The 17,004-nt window shown below is 40.2% G+C and overlaps 4 protein-coding genes across 5 annotated transcripts in view; 1 reads left to right on the top strand and 3 right to left on the bottom strand.

Moving 5' to 3' along the window:
- The window catches only part of mmp21 (matrix metallopeptidase 21), an 83,881-nt gene extending 81,349 nt beyond the window's left edge, over positions 1 to 2,532 (bottom strand). The window contains exons 1-4 of the mRNA XM_034107398.2: positions 2,101 to 2,532; positions 1,097 to 1,991; positions 298 to 437; positions 68 to 209 (exon numbers count right to left, since the gene is read on the bottom strand). Of these exons, the coding sequence (XP_033963289.1) occupies positions 68 to 209; positions 298 to 437; positions 1,097 to 1,991; positions 2,101 to 2,253 (1,330 nt within the window). The 5' untranslated portion in view covers positions 2,254 to 2,532. The remainder of the gene's footprint in view (positions 1 to 67; positions 210 to 297; positions 438 to 1,096; positions 1,992 to 2,100) is intronic.
- Positions 2,533 to 2,644: 112 nt separating this feature from the next.
- uros (uroporphyrinogen III synthase) lies at positions 2,645 to 5,357 on the bottom strand. Of its 2 annotated transcripts, none has more exons than XM_034107401.2 (10): positions 5,317 to 5,357; positions 4,791 to 4,853; positions 4,588 to 4,671; positions 4,386 to 4,482; positions 4,118 to 4,192; positions 3,687 to 3,761; positions 3,497 to 3,580; positions 3,296 to 3,381; positions 3,121 to 3,219; positions 2,645 to 3,021 (listed from the first exon to the last, which is right to left on the bottom strand). In XM_034107401.2, the coding sequence occupies exons 2-10, from the start codon at positions 4,851 to 4,853 to the stop codon at positions 2,899 to 2,901; spliced, it is 786 nt and encodes a 261-aa protein (XP_033963292.1). In that variant the 5' UTR covers positions 5,317 to 5,357; the 3' UTR covers positions 2,645 to 2,898. The 2 variants fall into 2 exon arrangements, with proteins under 2 accessions (XP_033963292.1, XP_033963291.1); XM_034107400.2 differs by having other exon boundaries at positions 2,646 to 3,021; positions 4,791 to 4,874.
- Positions 5,358 to 5,643: 286 nt separating this feature from the next.
- bccip (BRCA2 and CDKN1A interacting protein) lies at positions 5,644 to 8,664 on the top strand. Its single transcript, XM_034107399.2, has 7 exons — positions 5,644 to 5,824; positions 6,222 to 6,296; positions 6,391 to 6,471; positions 6,573 to 6,659; positions 6,747 to 6,934; positions 8,104 to 8,272; positions 8,439 to 8,664. Exons 1-7 carry the CDS (start codon positions 5,684 to 5,686, stop codon positions 8,607 to 8,609), a joined length of 912 nt encoding a protein of 303 aa, XP_033963290.1. The 5' UTR covers positions 5,644 to 5,683; the 3' UTR covers positions 8,610 to 8,664.
- Positions 8,665 to 9,155: 491 nt separating this feature from the next.
- Positions 9,156 to 16,581, bottom strand: dhx32a (DEAH (Asp-Glu-Ala-His) box polypeptide 32a). Its single transcript, XM_034107397.2, has 11 exons — positions 16,012 to 16,581; positions 15,029 to 15,222; positions 14,384 to 14,756; positions 13,415 to 13,654; positions 13,229 to 13,322; positions 12,576 to 12,725; positions 11,141 to 11,332; positions 10,793 to 10,933; positions 10,205 to 10,395; positions 9,935 to 10,125; positions 9,156 to 9,691 (listed from the first exon to the last, which is right to left on the bottom strand). The coding sequence occupies exons 1-11, from the start codon at positions 16,270 to 16,272 to the stop codon at positions 9,496 to 9,498; spliced, it is 2,223 nt and encodes a 740-aa protein (XP_033963288.1). The 5' UTR covers positions 16,273 to 16,581; the 3' UTR covers positions 9,156 to 9,495.
- Between the last annotated feature and the right edge of the window lie 423 nt (positions 16,582 to 17,004).

Below are 17,004 nucleotides of genomic sequence, written 5' to 3'. Positions count from 1 at the left end.
AAACATGAATCTGTTTCTCTCAGGGTGTGTGGGTGTGATCCCACTAGATGGTGCTGTATCCATGTACCATAGAGGTGCTGAATGGCCTTCCTGTCTGACCATTCCATCTCAAAGCCGGCCTCCTGGGGCAGATAGCTGGGCTGCATTATGGAAGAAGCTCTGTAGATGTGAGCGAGACCCAAAACATGGCCGATCTCATGAACTGCTACCTGAAAGATAGGAAATCAAAAATGTTGTTGGACTAAAAAAAAACTTGTTTTTCTTTTTCATTAGACAGTTTGTTTTGATGATGCTTACTTTGAGAAGGCTAATCCCACTGCCAGCACTGGGAGCAGTGAAGTGTTCATCGTCATCAAAGTGAATATCACCCAGGAACCAGGCGTGTGCAAATTCCTGCCCGGTGCCATCAAACCTCTGTTTGCAGCCCAGATGCCGTCCTGCCACAGAATCAAACAAAAGATGCATTGATTTTTCTGGGGATTTGAATAAAACATGATTGCCACATAGTGCAATATGTTAGGAGTATACAGGGAAAATACATTAAATCAAACAGCTGCTATGCAGTAAAGCTTTATTGTACCAAACAAAATATTCCTTTACTATTGGGAAATTACGATGGCCATTACAGCTGAAATATATTAGTTTTTAACACTAAAAATAAAAAAAAATTGTTGATATCGGACAAAGAGAGTTACTGACAAACTCTGTATTGTACTTTAGCATTTAAAAAAATGTAACTTCACTTAAGACAATATGGCTCATCGGGGTGATATGATTTACTTTATTAAATTAAAACAAATAGATACATAGATATGGATAGCTTCTCTAAGATTAGTTAGTGAAAGGAGATAGCGTTGTGAACCTTACCAATATTTGCAACCCAAATGTACTATTCTAAGAAACTTACTATAACTTTCTTATAAGAAAAGCTTTGCTATTAACTGGCTTTCATTTCATTATCTGGCTATCACTGAAAGATGAGATTAACATTCAGAAAGAAGTGATGTTATCCTTAAACAAATACTAGCAGTGAATATAATGTTGACATTTTAAACACAATGTCCTCAAAAGAAAAAGTGTATTGGGTCTGACGTACCTGTGCCAAAGCCCAGCCTGATATCAACATCCTCCAGTGGGGAACGTGTGTCCTCCACAAACTCCAGCGGAGACACCTCGCTCCACATCCTGAAGGCCAGTCTGAAGATGTACCTCTGCTCTTCGATGGACAGCTGGCTGCTGTAGCCTTCTCCTATCAGCCTCCATTTTAACACCCTCTTAGAGAAGGCCATGTATCCTGTTTGACTCAAATCTCTTTTGTGCCTGCTTCTGGATACCAGAGTGGCGAGGTGACGTTTCCTGCGTTGTACTGCTGGGCTCTGATGGCCGCTGTTATTGAACATTTGACTGTCTACATCATTTGAGCTGTTTAGAGATGTGCCGTTTAAAATTGGATCAAATGATGTGAAATTCAAGCTGGTGTCATTGGAAATGCCTGTGAGAAGACTTTCTGTGTCATTAGCATTGAATATGTCATCTTCGAAGGAGTTGGCAGTGCCATAAGAAGAGTTACGGATTGTGTTGTTACTGTCAGTCTCATTTAAAGTGTTATTGGAACTATTTTCAGTATCTAAAGCTCCACTGTTCTCAGGTGCTACAGGCGCGTCCAGGTCAATCTCTTTGTCAGGGACTCCACACCTCGGTTTGTTCATCGCCACCTTGGTTGCTGCATCAAACACACCTGTGGCAGGCAGACCGGAAACCCTCTGAAACTCTTTAAGTGCTGAAATAAATGCTAGGCTTTTGGTTAGACTATTGTGGTCGTCGTAATCGCCGTCCTTAAGAGCATCCCTTGAGTGATGCACTGAGGTTCCTTCCTGGATCATATCTTGAAGGTTATCCAGAAAGTCATCGTTAAAAGAGACATCTGAATCTTCAAACTGTATCTCCTCCCAGTTCACCGGCTTAATGAATCCATATCTAGAGAGAAATAACTAGAACAAGATATGGGTACATCAGATGACTCCTATAATCAATCATGTCTAATCTAATAAATGCTGGAGTACCAAAATCAGAGGAATATAATAATAGTAGGATATTTACCTCTGCTGTGAACTTGTCGGTTATGACCTCAGCGTGGTGAGAAGTAAGGGTCTCTATATCAGAATGATCCCGATTATGGAAAAGTTTCTCCGCATCAGCTGAGCTAATGCTCGTCCAAAGAGGCAAAATCATCAGCTGGATAAAAGTCAGCATCGTGGCGTTGGCTTACTCATGTAACTGTCTCCAAGTAAGTTTGAAGCCACAGTGCTTTATAGGCACATCCTGAGTTTCTCCACACCCATCACAAGGTGTGACTCTCCAGAGGTGTCCCACTTTCCTCAGCTTTGTGTGAAAGGTAAACCTGTGTTTACTGTCTCAAACAGCTCAATATGACTGAATGGAATGGATGTGTGATACATGCTCCATTGGTTTTAAATGGGCTTCTGTTGATGTGTGGAGAGAGGTTTACATCTTTACTTTCATGTGGACAATAACAGTTTAGGAACGCCACTCTGCCAACACCTGTTTCGAATAGGACACACACACGACACTGGATTATTTTACAATGAATAACCACTAAACAAACCTTCCATGGCATCACACTGATCAAAGTTTATTCCCAAAAACAAACACTAGATTGCCTTGCTTTAGCTTAAGATAAACACATACATATTATAATTACATTATCTTACATTTTGTATGGCACACAAAGCTTATTTCTCCCTAGTGCAATTGACCTGATATACATTCAATCCTGGTAAAAGTAAAACAGACAAATAACAATAAATATAAATAATGCAGAATACAGAGAGAAGATAAAGAGGATGGATTTAAGTGCTGCTGCTGGCCTGTGGTTGGTCAATGTAGCGATTTGGCTATTGCTGCTGCCAGGTGTTCAGCTGTTGGCTGTTCTGCAGTACAGCTGACACACAGGCCTTCTGCTATCATGGCGTCTTGGGTAGTAGGTCCAATGGCTGCAAACTGGAACAAACAAGTTTAAATGACTGTCAGAGGCACTGAATATCTATAAAAACACTACAGATAAATGCAATAGTTGATGTACATATGAGGAAGCTGCACCTTTATTTGAGGCAGCTGTTCACCTGACAGCCGCCGTACAACTTCCAGGCAAAACTTCACTCCCGATGGACTGAAGAAAGCGATGCTTGCTGGAGCGCCCTGTAAAAGCAGAATATAAACATTTGCTACATTTAAAACATTTTTCATTTTAATTGCAGAAGGAGGAGGGGTTTACCTGCTCCGTGAAATAGTTCTTTAGATTTTTCTCCAGATCTGGATGTTCAGCTGTTTGATAGACAGTCAGCGTCTCTAGGGGCACACCTGGAAACAAAAGAAACCGATCCCCACAGTGATAGAGGTAGCACAATTATTATTTTATAATTAGTGAAGCCCCAATGGGACTTCTATCACCTTGAATCTTGCACTTGGGACTTACCATTTTCCCTCAAAGCCGTGGGCAACACTTCTCTTTTAATCGAGCCACAGGGGAAGAAAAGTGGTGGAATATTTCTGTCCTCTCCTATGATGAGAATCAGGTATAAGGTTATATGAGTTATCGGAACAATCGTGTATTTCCTATTGAAATTAACTGTATCGAATATGGGAGTATAAAGTAATGTGTTTACGTTCAATGATAAGACGTGATAGGATATCTGCTGTCCCTGTGTCCTCGCCCAAAGGGTTCAGACCCAGATTCCGTACTGTGTAGCAAAAAAAGGATTAGAATTATATTTTAGGATATGGACTGTTGATATCAGCAATACATCAGTACAATGTTTTATTGTTATTTAAGTTAATTTCTCAACTCTGACAACAAAGAGATGAAGTGTCACTGAAGAAACAAGGTAAAGCAAACATCAGGAAGGTGCTACACCTTGCAGCAAACTGTCACTTGTGTACAACCTATTTCCAAATAACTGAAGGTAGTAACATCACTTCACACAGCTCCGTCAACACCAGGTGCCTGCCACACTTTGCTGGAATCACCATTCACTTAGCAAGGGTTAAAAAAAGCAACAATTCCAAAGAAAATGTTTTATATACGACAACAATTTACCTAATGCAGCAGTTGCCCTTCCGACGACATATATGGACTTGCTGTTCCATTTCTCTTTCACAGAGCTGTTCCATTCTAGAGTTATAATAAAAACAATGATAACATTTAAAACACTTTTTTTTTTTAAATCTCATTTAGCAGTACAGAAACAAATTACGCAGAATTGATAGACATTTAAGTAAACACATGCTTTCGGGGGACCATTTGAATATGTTACAGGTTACAACATTTATATACATTTTAAGGAAATTCCTTAATATGCTCTCACCTTCCCTTCTTTCTTCTGCTTCCAAGCACATCTTCACTGTCTGCACTGCTCTTGGACTGGTAAATATAAGACCTCCATGTTTTTCTGGTTGGAAAAGCTGACATAGGAAGATATATTGAACAACAGATACATAATACAAAACTGTATGTTCTATACACAAACAAAACCCATTTTAATCCAATACTGTGACATCATAATGTACCTTATCCGACAAGGTGTTTAATGAGACAAACTTAAAAGACAGCACAGGAATTAGGGTTGCTTTATGTCCATGTGACGCCAGCTCCTGTGAAATCAAAATAGGGAAGTCCTGTTCAAATGTGCATTAAAATGCAGAGGAGTACTGTCACTGCTGCTAAAAATACTTAATATGAATGCAGTGCTGTTAGAAACATGTGCATCTACCTGAATGTAAGGATCAGGTCCAGACTCTTCATCTCTTGGCTCTTTCAGGAGCAGCACCTGCATCTTAACGAAGACCCAAAAACGCTGAATCAATCAAATAAATTGGGAGGAATGCAAGAGAACAAAACCAGGTTAAAAAGGAATTCAGCCAAAGTCAGAATCTCAAGACTGCCACAACACTGAGGACAGAGGGTGTGAAGTCACAACAAGCTAAGCTACACCCCAAAACGGTCATATGCAACCTGCTGATAACAGAAATGTTTAGTCACGATTAATGGACTGTGTGCATGAGGATCAAACTAATGCAACAGTGCCACACTTCCATCATGCATTTAACGGTAGTAACTATGTAGCATTAGCCAAATCATGTGTTATTGTTTACATTAGCAAGACAGAATGACAGTTTAACTAGGTATTAACCGTTTCCTAAATGTAACCCAGCTGCTGATAAGTGGCTAAATATCTTGCTTTTGAGGTACATGTATATGAATTATAACGTTTATAGTATAAACTACAACATAATTACCTTGAGTTGTCCCCACAGCTGAGCATTACGACAGTCAGGCACTTTCAAGAAGGGGAGAAATAACATTCAATATCTGACTAACCTGCCATAAAAATAAAGTAAATTGTGAAAAAATATTATTTAGAACGATACAAATCCAATATTATCAACTAAACGCTTAATAGCACTTCCTATGTGTAACGGAAACAATAGTTTAGGCACCCTTTAAATAACTAATATCACCTTTTGATATAGTGGTTTATTCCATTTCCGCAACAAGCAAATATGGAGCCATGATGGCGGCTTGGGGCTTTCAGTTTCCTGCTTATAATGCACTTTAACCTTTTCCCCGCCCACTTAGTTGACACGCGTTCTCTGTTTTACGAGCATGGCTTCTTCAGCTAAGAGGAGAGCAGTAGGTTTGAGTGAAAATCACGGGGAAACTGAAAACAGCTCCGATGAAAATTCAGAGGAGGCTGGTGATTCCAGGGATGAAGACAGCGATGCATCAGGGGAGGAGATCAACGAGGTAAAACAACAACCACGTCTTTAAAAAGCCGTGATGTGCACGGCCTTGCTAGGCAGCGAGTTAGCTACAAGCTAACTCAGCTGTCAGCACATGTTAACACAGTGAGCCACTTTAGCTATATTTGTTATTATTTTCAGGCAGGATTAAAACGTGTAACATTACTTCGCTATTTAAACGGAATTGTATGCGTTAGTAGCTTATTATCGTTAGTTTGAAAATGTTCAATACAAAGTGCCCGACAAAAACCTGTGTGAAATTAAATAAATGTTACACTCATTCATTCGAAAGTACCTGAAACAACTACTCGGAAAAACGTAACAAAAGTAAATGAAGTGACTACTTCAGTCAGGTTAGGTTGTGCTAACTACTCTGTGTTTTGTTTATGTTTCGCTTGCAGGAAGTCATGGTGGACTTCGAAGCTCACAACATTACAGCGAACGACTTCGACGGCGTCAAGAAACTCCTTCAACAGGTTTGAGAAAACACTTCTGTTTTGCATCTAAATCTTAAAGTGAATATGTTGTTATATTTTAGCATGGGCTCACGTGTATTTTGTTTGGATATAGCTGTTCCTGAAGGCTCATGTAAATACATCAGAGATGACAGACCTCATCATTCAACAGAATCATGTTGGAAGTGTCATCAAGGTGAGTTGCTCCATAATTACAAGTCAAGTCAGATCTACCAGGGGACTATTCTGGACTTGTAGCCCTAACATGTATTCACTCGTCCTTTCCCTTTTCTTCAGCAAGCTGAGGTGCCAGAAGACAGCGATGATGAAGACTCAGATCAAGTGTTTGGCTTCATCAGTATGCTCAACCTTACAGAGAGAAAGGTAACATCCCTGGCACTAACCTTACAGAATAATTGGCTTTCTGGCGCTCTGATTTTGTAGGAAATTAACATGTTTCTTCATTGGCAGGATGTGCAATGTGTGGAGGAGGTGAAGGAACTGATCGTGGATCAGTGTGAGAAGAGCTCTACCCCCAGCATGACAGAAGAGATCGAGCTGATCCTCAATGACCCCAGCAAGCCTGTGGGGCTACTGCTGAGCGAGCGCTTCATCAACGTGCCCCCCCAGATCGCACTGCCACTACACAAACAGCTCCAGTGAGTTCTGCTTGGTCCTAAATGACCTGATGGTGCTTTGTAAAGGAACACAAATTACACTTTTAAGATGTGTTAGTTATATGAATGCATGTAAAACTTAGAATAGAGTATATGAAGGGTAGAACAATCTTACTTTTTTCAAGGTCAAAACTAAATCAGTCTTTTGAAAGTATTTTCATATAGGGAACTAAACCAGAGATGGCAAAAGTAAACGCATCCTTCACTCAAGTAGAAGCACAGATACTAGTGTTTAAAAAATACTCGGGTAAGTAGAAGTTCTGACTAAACCTCTTTACTCAAGTAAAAGTAAAGAAGTATGGGCTTCGAAACATACTTAAGTAAAAAGTACCCATAACTACCAACAGTTTTAAAGAGTAACTGACCTCACTTTATATAAATAGAACAATAATGTCATTGTTAGCTAATGAATGTTTCCATGCTGAACAACGGCAACATGACAGTTTTCATTGGTCCCTCTTCTTTAGAGAAGACCAGGAAATGATGGATACACGGATCGTGTTCAAATCAATAGGCACGCAATGACTCTAAATAATAATGATCACGCCACCAAACACAGATTCAAACTAAAGGAACCAGCTGTTTGGAAAATGTAAGAAGTAGAAAGTACAGGTATTAGTGTTAAAAATGTAAAAAGTCATCAGAAGAAGTAGTGGAGTAAAGTACTGATACTACTTAAGTACAGTAACAAAGTATTTGTACTCAACTACTTTCCACTAAGGATGCCAGCGATTATTCTAATATTCGTTAGTCTCCATAATCGAAAATTATTTTTAAAATTCGATTTTATTTATATATATTTTTATTATTATTTTTCCTGGCTTAGTTTCAACCAAAATATAGACTAATGCTAATAATAGTAATAGTATTAATAATTGTAAATGACCATTGGTCACACCACCAGTTTGTTTTACTGTAAACTTGGAGGAAGCCATCCGCAGACTGCCACACACCGACCCCGCCCCCCCTCTCCGTCACACGTGCGATTGATTTATTGGAGTGAGAACACAACTAAAGATGAACAAAGGAAAGAAGTCGAGTCGAATAATCGTTTATTATTCGCCAGGGCTGTCCGATTTTGATCATGGTCAGTTTCTGGCATCCCTACTTTCCACCTCTGAACTAAACTAATATATTTGTTCTGCTTCCAGGGAAGAACTAGCTGAAGCTCAGAGGACAAATATGCCCAGTGGGAAGTGTCACTATTGTCTGATGATCAGCAAGACCTGCAAAGAAGTGAGCAAGAGTGTCCCAGCCAGAGGAGCAGCTCCCAAAGATGAATACTTGTTCGTCAATGCAGAGGAGGAATTCTTCTTTGAGGTAATGCATGAGATGCTCACAAAATGTTTTATGATATGACATGCAGTATCTGGATAACACTTTCATTGAATATTTTATTGTTGTACAATGAGCTAAAACTATGTATTTTGACTTTCAAGTCTCCAGAGATGTTGGATTTAAATAATGACTTGTATTGTCCTTACAGCAAGCTATCATACAGTTCCACTACTCGGTCCAGGAAGAGACAGACTCGTGTTTGAGCGGCAGGTGGTCGTTCGATGATGTTCCCATGAAACCGTTCAGGACGGTGATGCTGATCCCAGCCGACAGAATGCCTGCTATCATGGCAAAACTCAAAGAATACCTAACTGTGTGAACCTTACAATAAACTAAAACACCTTTTCATACTCATGGAAATGGTTGTACTTGTATACCCTTGTAACAGAAAATGTTTTGTAATGTCAGCTACAATAGTGCATGTCACATTTTTACACATTTCTGGTTTTTAAGATACCTTGCTTATACTGCAGCAGTATACACCCAATATATCATGTGAATAGAAATACAAGTCATGTTTTTTAGACTTGTTTATAAGAATGAACCAAGAAAATGTGATGTGTTATATTCAACACAATAGTGAATATGTGAGCTTGAAGTCAAATTACTGAATGGTTAATTCTACATTAACCAAATTGATAAAACACCTATATTTCCCTTAACAACCTGGTAAATGATTTTAAAATGTAAAACTGCAGTAAATCCTAAATTTGAGTTTACAGTGATTTTGTATCCCAGTATATCGTAGCTACTGTTTATTAATAAATCCGTTGTAGATCAACATGCCTTGACAATCATGTGCTTTCTAAAACTGGCAGCATGTCAACTCATACATCATGATTCAGTTTCAAAACCAGACACCTATGAGAAAGACAGCTTTGCATTAAAAAATGTGAACAGGCGGTGGGATGGGAGAATTAAATTACAGAATAGATAACAACCCATAACAGCAGTCAGGATACTGCATTTCCAGATGCTGGCACAAGACGAAAACAATCTTATTGGACCACAAATAATAAACAGGCTCATGATTAACATTATTTTGCAACATGCTCTCATGACGAGCCACACTTATTTGCTCGCCATGTCTAACCATCAAACAACCTTTAGGCAAAGTAATAACTTATTATTACAGTCAATGGTTTGTATCGACACACATATTTTACATTTGGTGACAGGATTACAGTCCATTTTTTGATTTCAGATCATTGAATCACACATCTGTCATAAGTCTGCGACCCGATTCCACAGCCACTGTCGTCCTGGTTGCTCACTGGGATGTCTTTTTGTTTCTCTTCACATTTTCTGGATGCGTCTGGGTCCAACATGTCCTGCAGTATGTCCTTGCTTTCACTAGGGGGCAGGTTGTAGAAAAAGTACAGGGGTGCCATTTGAATGTACCTAAAATGAAAAACAAAAATGAATAGAGTGATACTTTTTTATATAAAAAAAACACAGAACTTTAGCAGACATTTTAAGAGGATTAAAACAGATTGAAAATGTGACCAAATGGCTCAGTTTGACTGTAACAACAAAAACAATCACAACATGTTCGTCTCCCCAGTGTACATAATCCAGTAGAAATCAATTATAATCTGCTTGCACAACATATCTTTTAGTGAGCTAAAAAAGGGATTGGCTTACACTTGAGGGGAAATTTCACACACGGTTCTCATGCAGTTGTTCTCCGACAGGGTGTACTCGTGGAAAACGACCCACTCTGGCAGCCCCTGCTTGTGCGACTGAGCCCCGTAGCAGGACAGCGGGTGCACCTGAGCCATGTGCTTGTGTGTCAGAATGAAGTAGTTCCCTGATCCGTCCACGTCCCGAGCGATCTACAAAAAAGGATGCAGCAATCTTAAATACTGGTGAATCACTGGAGGTGAATTCCTTAATATTGATTTTCTAAAATACCTGCATGAAGAACCCGGCCATCAGAGCTCTTTTGATGTTGTGTGTGTTGCTCTTGGTTCCAAAGCAGGGCTCAGAGATGGGAAGCTCGATCCTGTTCAGAGTGTCAGTCAACTCTGATCTAGTGGCCTCTGCTGTCTTCAGGGCGGAATGATCCAGGAAGTAATCCTGGCACCACTTTTGAGAAGTGAAGTCTGGGGAAAAAATGCATCACATACAATAACAGTGTTTTAGTCAAGCCATAAAAACAAGGCCCACAGTGGAACTTACTGAAAACTCATCAGGTCAGACTTCACCTTAGAGCATACAATAACTTATTTGGCACATTTGATGAAGTTGACATACTTGCACAATCCTTGCTATTCCTTTTGGTAAGAAATGCAAGCACTTTCAAATTGCCTCAGTGTATACATTATCCTATGCTAACTTGTATTCGCATGACAGCACAAGGATCTATTTATCAAACATTTTTGGCAACAATGAAGGAGAGATTCAGAAACACTGCAGTGAGGGTGCATCAGTTTAAGAGAGTTGCAGCATGTTTTAAAATTGGACTGTATTTGCTGAGAGTGGATTGGTTCTGCCTCTCACATTGTTCTCTCTGGCTTTGTTTGAAGGCATTGTAGATGTTTATGAGGGTGAAGTGATCGCCCTCAGGGTGCTGGAACTTTCTGTGACACTGGGCTGCTTCGTGGGTCATGCCAGTAGGGGGCTCCACGAAGCAGCTTGGCGCTAGAAGACAAGGAAACAACGAGGTCACCATCACCGAGACACTTAGCAAAGAGCATCTGTTTCACTGTATGGAAACTGCAGCTACATCGGCAAATGAGATGAGACTACAATAATGTCCAGATGCTGAATCCACACATCAATTATAGTCTTCACTTATTGGGAACAAATCTTATTTAAAATTGGAAAGTTGGATCACATGGCATTTACCTGACAGCATCGCTGCGATGGTCAACATCTCGCTCACACAGTCAAACTCGCAGGATGCCAGCAGCGCTTTGGCCATCTGAGGGTCCAGAGGGATTTCAGACATTATGATGCCCATCTCAGATAAGTTGCCATCATCATCTAGAGCTGCTAGATAATCCAGCTCCTCCAACGCCTGCATGAGACCCTCAGGATCTGCAACAGGAGACCAGACCGTTTGAGTGTGATACATTAGTTGAATAAATCCAAAAAGTGCAAAATCGTAAGTGTTACAAAATGGTCTTATCTCTTTTTCTTTCATGTTCGGTGTATGGATCTGTTGATTTTTAGGGCAACATCACTAATACTTCAAAGGAGTAGTTCAAATATAAAATAATAAGTAAAGGAAGTTGGGATGTATGCAGCATCATTTTGTCTCCACCAGTCTTTTCTAACCAGTAATATCTATGCATGCCATCTTTAAAAACAGCCAGACTCCATTGACAAATACCATTTTTTTATATCACAGAACAAGCTAGTTGGTTTGATGAGATCGTTTTTTGTGTAATTGTGAGACTTTGATGGATCCAAACTAACCTTTAAATGACCATAGTCACACAATAACACTAACTAACAAATCAAAGCCACAGTAGATGAGCAACTTCAATGTTCTGCAGGTATCTTCTACTTCAGTTCCTCTTGCAAAAAAGGTTTTTGACTGTAAACATTTTCTAAATACAACACACACATGAACAAATTCAGATTTATTTTAGGTGGCTACAATAGGGTTTACTCCTGCTCCATCTTCTTACTTCTGCCTTTTTCTCCTAACTGGGGGTGGGACGGCGGATAACCTCATACGGCCCCGCTTGAACCATCCTGTACTGCCCCTTTACAGCCACTGTAAACCATTTCATCTAACCTTTCTACACCCACTCACTTATCACAAACAATAAGGTTGCTCTTATCACAAACAATAACTTCACTTAGTGGCTTTAAGCTTTCAAAATCCCATATGTCTCTTGCAAAAGACACCAGTAATATATGCATATGAGGGAAAGTAACTTCTGTGCCACATTGTACAAGACTTTGGAAATACTACAGTATATTTGGCTTGTTCTTCCTCTTCATTGTACTCATGTCTTGCTGCTAACGAGACATGCTGTATGATCGTTAATGAGCTGGCCTCTCTCTGCCTGTTCTGATCGTGTTAGGGCTGGTTAGAGCGCAGACAATAGTTAGTAGCAGGGTACTGTCAGCTCAGCTCAATCATGGCTGACCTGGCCCAAACAGCTACACTGAGCAAATTCATTTGTGCTTCCACTAGCCAAAAAATGACCCCTCCCTCATACACCTCTCTGGCTGTGTTGTAGGCTGGGAGAGAGATGCTGTCTGTGGGAACCAGTAGGCAGAGAATACAAATGCTTGTTCACTGATGTATGCCAGCAGGCTATGTCACCTGGTCTGTCGATGAAATCACACTGTCCAAGGCCGGCGATCTCCATCCTTTTTAGGAACAGGACTGTCGGTGAGATGTTGGACTCCAAAATCTGTGGGGCTTTCTCTGCAGGAAGCTCGCTGTCTTCTTGATATAGGCAGAAACATTTACCTAGGGAACACATGGAACTTAGTGCAATAAAGACATTTTGATTTTATTTAAGTTATTTGATTGAACTCCGATGTTGCTCCTTCAGCTTTATTAAGATAAGATAAGTACTATTGATTCCAATTTGGGAAATGTTTTGCGCTGCAGCAGCATAAAAAGACAAGGCATTGTACATTAGAGAAATTCAAAGACTAGAAATAAACAATCCAAAGAAATCTCAAAAAGAAATTAAATAGCATTAAAAAAAAAGTTTTAAATATACATGTGGAAATACAAATGTACAGTAACAAAATATAAGCAGGATATTATATATACATTAATTGTGCAAGGAATGGATTATTACATATTAAATTGAATATGTAAAATGTACAGTGTGATTTGAAGTCCAGTTACCAAGAGAAGCTATGGAGCAGAGAGTTCTCTGCCAACCATTATAGTTGAGATTTCAGGTGGTTTTATCATTAGGCAACATCAGCAATAAACTAATTTTGACCTTTTAAAATTACCTGTTGGTCCAGACAGCTGCTTGCGTGTGTCTGCCTGACATTGACTGATGGGTTGCAGGACCTCTGAGTTAGCTCTTATTCTTGGATTATACACCTGTAAAATGTCAAACCACATGCCACATTAACATCAGCATACATGCTGATAGGTCAATTAAGGTTGATACGTTTTATTAGGAAAACACATACCATCTTTTTCTGGACTCCTGTGTCAATGACAAAGTTAACAGACTCTGCGGCCCACCACATATCCTCCCCCTGTGTGGTAGAGAGGAAGACCCTCCTGGACTTCTTGGAGTCCTGTTGGTCAGAGAGGGCAGTAGGTAGCCCAACCCGGCCCGGGCACAGGACCACAGGCACCATCCGGCCCAGCTCCGCCCCCAGCCTGGTGCCCTCTCTCCGCAGGATGCTGTGGGCACAGTTAACCTCCTGCAGACGAAAGTAAATTCCTTAACCCATAAGAACCCAGACCCATTTCTACTTTTGAGAAAATTAAGAGGAACATAATTTAGACTAAATAGACCACATAGAACACATGTATGACAAGTAACCCCCCCTAGTGTCAGAGATCTGAAAAGTTACATATATGTCACATTGGGCGTTCATGGTAAAGTAATTCGTATTAATAAGAATTTGGTTTAAAATTCTTTGAATTGAGCAATATAGAATATATTAACTAAATATCATTGAATCAGCTAAATTAAGTGAGCAGATCATATTTCTAATTGTGACATATACGTCACTAGATTTTCTGAGAAATTGTAAGTTTAATGTCCCGATGTGAAATTAATGTCACAGCGATATTTATCTTATTTGTTTCATATCAATTTGATCAAGAAATGTTTTCACAACAGGTTATATGTAAAGGACATGTTATGTAAGCATTATAGTTATTAAATGGCTGAAATCCTTTAGCAACAAAAAACAAGCTTTTGAAATGGTGGCTAGTTCTGTCACATGTACTAGCATGGCACATGGACATCTTGGACATGTTGTTATGGGAACACAAAATCACATGACCTGGCCCATGATGGCCCACCAGACTGTTCAGTGTCACTTAGGGACTTCATGAGATAAAATAAAGGGTTCACTTCTTATGGGCCGATCTCAGCTTTGGTCCAGGTAAACCACTACTAAAAAAACGCAACAGTGTCTTACCTCAGCTGAGGCGAAAAACACAACAACATCCCCTTCTTCTTTGGTTCGATGGATCTCCAACACCAGCCTCAGTGCCGGGAAGAAATAGTCTTTGTTGCCGCTGTGGCTGTGCACCGCCTCAGCAGGGGACGGGGGCTCCAGTCTGAGGAGGGGGACGCTGTGGTAGTGGCTCAGCAGCTTGTTGGTGAAGGGCGGGATGGCCAGCAGCACCACTCTGAGCTCAGGCCTCTGCAGCAGGATGTCCTTCAGGAGGCCCAGCAGTATGTCTGTGCTCACTGTCCTCTCGTGGGCCTGGTCAATGATGATGACCCCGTAGTGCTCCAGGAAGGGGTCCGACATCATCTCTCTCAGCAGCATGTCGTCCGTGCAGTACCTGAGAGACGCCGTCAGAGGTGTTAAAGGACTACATGACACAAAACCTTATGTGTATAAATGACTCAACCTCGTTTTTTTGTGGGTGAAGTATTCCTTTAATATTATAAAGCAAGACAATATAACTTTTGCTTAACAGCAGCGACAACGTTTGGCAGCTTCAAAATGATAACTACATTTCATCCATGTTTAGGATCAACGTCAAAGGAATGATTAGAGAGGGAGAGATAGTTTGTGGATGATATTAAACAGATTGAGAGCTTATGAACAGACCTCAGAACAGTATCAGAGGAGCAGCAGGTCTCCAGAGGGATGGTGTATCCCACCTCGTGGCCTATGTTGACGTCCATTTCATCTGCCACCCGTAAGGCCAGATCTACAGCCTGCTGTCTGCTGGTCTGAGTGCACACAACCATGCCATGCTGGTACTGGGCAGACAGACAGAACTCTGCACACCACTGAGGGATCTGAAAGAGAGTTATCACTAAATGTTGTTTTCATCGTTCATTTTTGGCAGTGCTTTAAAGTTCTCCATCTTACAGAACATGTTCTATTCACATAGTCACTTTTTCAAGGCAAGCCTAAGGTTAAGTTGCACCAACAGCTAAAACAAACAGTGACAGGAGATATCCTACGGTGTTATCGCTCATAATGCTAAATTGCTTTGGCAGCATGAGGCGGATCAGGGCTTAGCAGCAGGAGGTCCCCTAACACCCTGCTGGAGCCTTTGTGAAGCATGGCTGTCAGGCAGACTGACAGTGACACAACAGCATCTGCTGAGCTGGGCAGCCTTCACACGCTCACATAATGGTCCTCTTTGCATGTAAAAGTGGGGGTAACAAAAATGCACACAACTGGAATCTTAAATATGTGAAAGTGGGAAGTTTGTGCTAGATACATATGGTTACGCTGGGCAGAATTGTCTTTTTAATTAAATCAAGGGGAGCAGAAATGTCACATTTGTTTTACACTGAATAGGCTGGACAAAAAAACAAGTAACGTCACACAAATTGGGTTATGCTGTGGTATTTGGGCATAGTCTGAAGGAAGTCAACATGTCCCTGAGTGGGGAAAAGTAAAAGGGAGAGCACTGTTCCTGAACTCTAATATGCCCCAAGGTCATAAAGAAGCTAGACAGTCTGATTCCATGTGACTATGTAGGGAAACAAAATCTGACTAATGCCTTTGAATATAAGCTGAATGAATCTCTCTAAAAAAACACTTTTTAATTCTCAATGTGCATACTGTATTCTTACCTGTGTGCCCCTCCCAGTCTTTGCAGTCCCGGACACAATAACCAGTTGGTTGTTTACCAGAGCATCTTCAAACTCGCACCTGACCGTCCACACTGGCAGAGTCTTCCTCTCTTTCAGTAGTTCGTAGTAACGCGAGGAAAAGGGCAATCCATCGAACCGATTTAACTCCAGATCATCTCCAAAGCCAAATAAATCTTCGGCAGCACATTCCTCACTTTCAGGGCAAATGTTTGACTCCGCTGAATTATTTTCATCCGACATGACACATATGTAGTTGTCAATTCGGACGAGAGCTGACAAAGGTTTTTCCTACCATTTCAACTATCGATCCATTTCGTTTTTTAAATGTGATATACTAAAAAAAAACGTCCACTCGATCGATACCTTACAATTGATCTTGTATTCCCAAACTTGGACAGATCAGGTGAATCTCTCAACTCGGCTTCTTAATTTCTAAAAGTATATTTAATTAAGCTGTTCAAGTTTGATGTTGCTCTGCTTGAGGCTGGCAGACACGCAGTGCGCACCGGCGCGTAATTTCTCCCGGCGTGGCTGCACACGTGTTTTGATTTGCACAGGGCTTCATTATTCACAACAATCACGTGTGAATGACCCATGAAATGATGACTTTAATGTTCCCTTATAACAAATCCAAACATCCTTTATCATATCTTCCTTTACTCGTTTTATGATTAAAATAATAACAAATGTGATGTTTCAGCTACTTAATAATGTATGTGCAATAAAAACAGTAGGATTTAAATCTTATGGAATATGAATATTCATAATCAATAAAAAAGTTCACCATGCAAGGCTTGCCCTCTCTTGATTAATACACAATACATACCTATTAAAAATTGCTTAATGTTAAGTAGGATATCTGAAGCCATAAATACGACACCCTATCTAACTTGTTAACGTTTTATTCACGTGTTGTAAATAAAAGTTTATAATAAAATTTTTTTTTACAATTCTGTGATTCTAAAACCCTAA

Source organism: Pseudochaenichthys georgianus, chromosome 19 (assembly GCF_902827115.2).
Source record: "Pseudochaenichthys georgianus chromosome 19, fPseGeo1.2, whole genome shotgun sequence".
Taxonomy (NCBI): domain Eukaryota; kingdom Metazoa; phylum Chordata; class Actinopteri; order Perciformes; family Channichthyidae; genus Pseudochaenichthys; species Pseudochaenichthys georgianus.
This window is presented reverse-complemented; position numbering and strand designations above follow the sequence as displayed.